The sequence below is a fragment of the Sciurus vulgaris genome, assembly GCF_902686455.1.
Source record: "Sciurus vulgaris genome assembly, chromosome: 3".
Lineage (NCBI taxonomy): Eukaryota > Metazoa > Chordata > Mammalia > Rodentia > Sciuridae > Sciurus > Sciurus vulgaris.
The window spans coordinates 171347121-171348303 of NC_136463.1; the positions used below are offsets into that span (position 1 = coordinate 171347121).

Sequence of the window (1183 nt, forward strand, 5' to 3'; positions counted from 1 at the left end):
TTGGTTCCAAATGTCAAGTCTGCCAAGGTGGAGAAATAGTGATACAGCGTGGTGTGTGAGCTGGGCCTTCAAGATGACTGGAGTCTTCTAATAGGGAAGGCCATTCTGTTCAAAGGCTTTAATCCACTGATAGCCTTGCAGACCCTGAGGAGACAAGACCAAGAAGAGATGAGGATCTGGATTTGAAGCATCAGCTCCCAGTAATGGTGTTCCTGGAGGCTCAGAATTGCTCCGGGTTGTATAAGGCAGGGGTAGCGTGGCAAGAGAATGACATTTTCTCCTTTTGGTGGCAGTTCAAAATTAAGGTGTTTGTCCTATTGGGCCTAAAGAGGACAGGTGGCCAGTGTGCAGGGAAAAGACTAGGAAGATACCTCTTGTAATGGTTTGGATGTGGGGTGTCCTTCAAAAGTTCACATGTGAGACAACGCAGGAACTTTCAGAAGAGAAATGATTGGCTTTTCCTCAGCTGCCGTCAAGGTGCTCGGTCCTTCCGAGAAGCTAAGGCCGCGTTGGGGTGAGGCCCTCACTTCATCCGGTGACTAGGACCGTGCCCGGCAGTCAGCACCATGGCCTCTGTTTCCGAGCTGCCTTGCATCTACTCTGCCCTCATCCTGCATGATGACGAGGTGACCGTCACGGAGGATAAAATCAATGCCTTCATTAAAGCAGCTGGTGTAAATGGTGAACCTTTTTGGCCTGGTTTGTTTGCAAAGGCCCTGGCCAATGTCAACATTGGGAGCCTCATTTGCAATGTAGGGGCTGGTGGTCCTGCTCCAGCAGCTGGTGCAGCACCAGCAGGAGGTCCTGCTCCCTCCACAGCGGCTGCCCCAGCTGAGGAGAAGAAAGTGGAAGCAAAGAAAGAAGAATCCGAGGCGTCTGATGATGACATGGGCTTTGGTCTTTTTGACTAAATTCTTGTAACATGTTGAATAAAAAAACTGAGCTTTGCTGATATAAAAAAAAAAAAAAATGATTGAGTTTTAAGAGTCTTAACCCAATTAGTGAATCAATCCCGGATGGGATTAATTGAAGTGGTAGGGCGTGGCTGGAGGAGGTGGGAATTGGGGCGTGGCTGTGGGGTGTATATTTTATATCTGGAGAGTGGAGTCTCTTTTTCTCTGCTTCCTGATCACCATGATACCAGCTGCTGCCCTCTGCACCCTCTTCCACCATGATGCTCAGC

General features: G+C 49.0%; 1 protein-coding gene across 1 annotated transcript; it reads left to right on the forward strand.

The window, feature by feature from the left end:
* Positions 1-466: 466 nt before the first annotated feature.
* LOC306656298 (large ribosomal subunit protein P1-like) lies at positions 467-949 on the forward strand. The gene has a single exon (XM_079131334.1). The coding sequence runs from the start codon at positions 567-569 to the stop codon at positions 909-911; it is 345 nt and encodes a 114-aa protein (XP_078987460.1). The 5' UTR covers positions 467-566; the 3' UTR covers positions 912-949.
* Positions 950-1183: the final 234 nt, after the last annotated feature.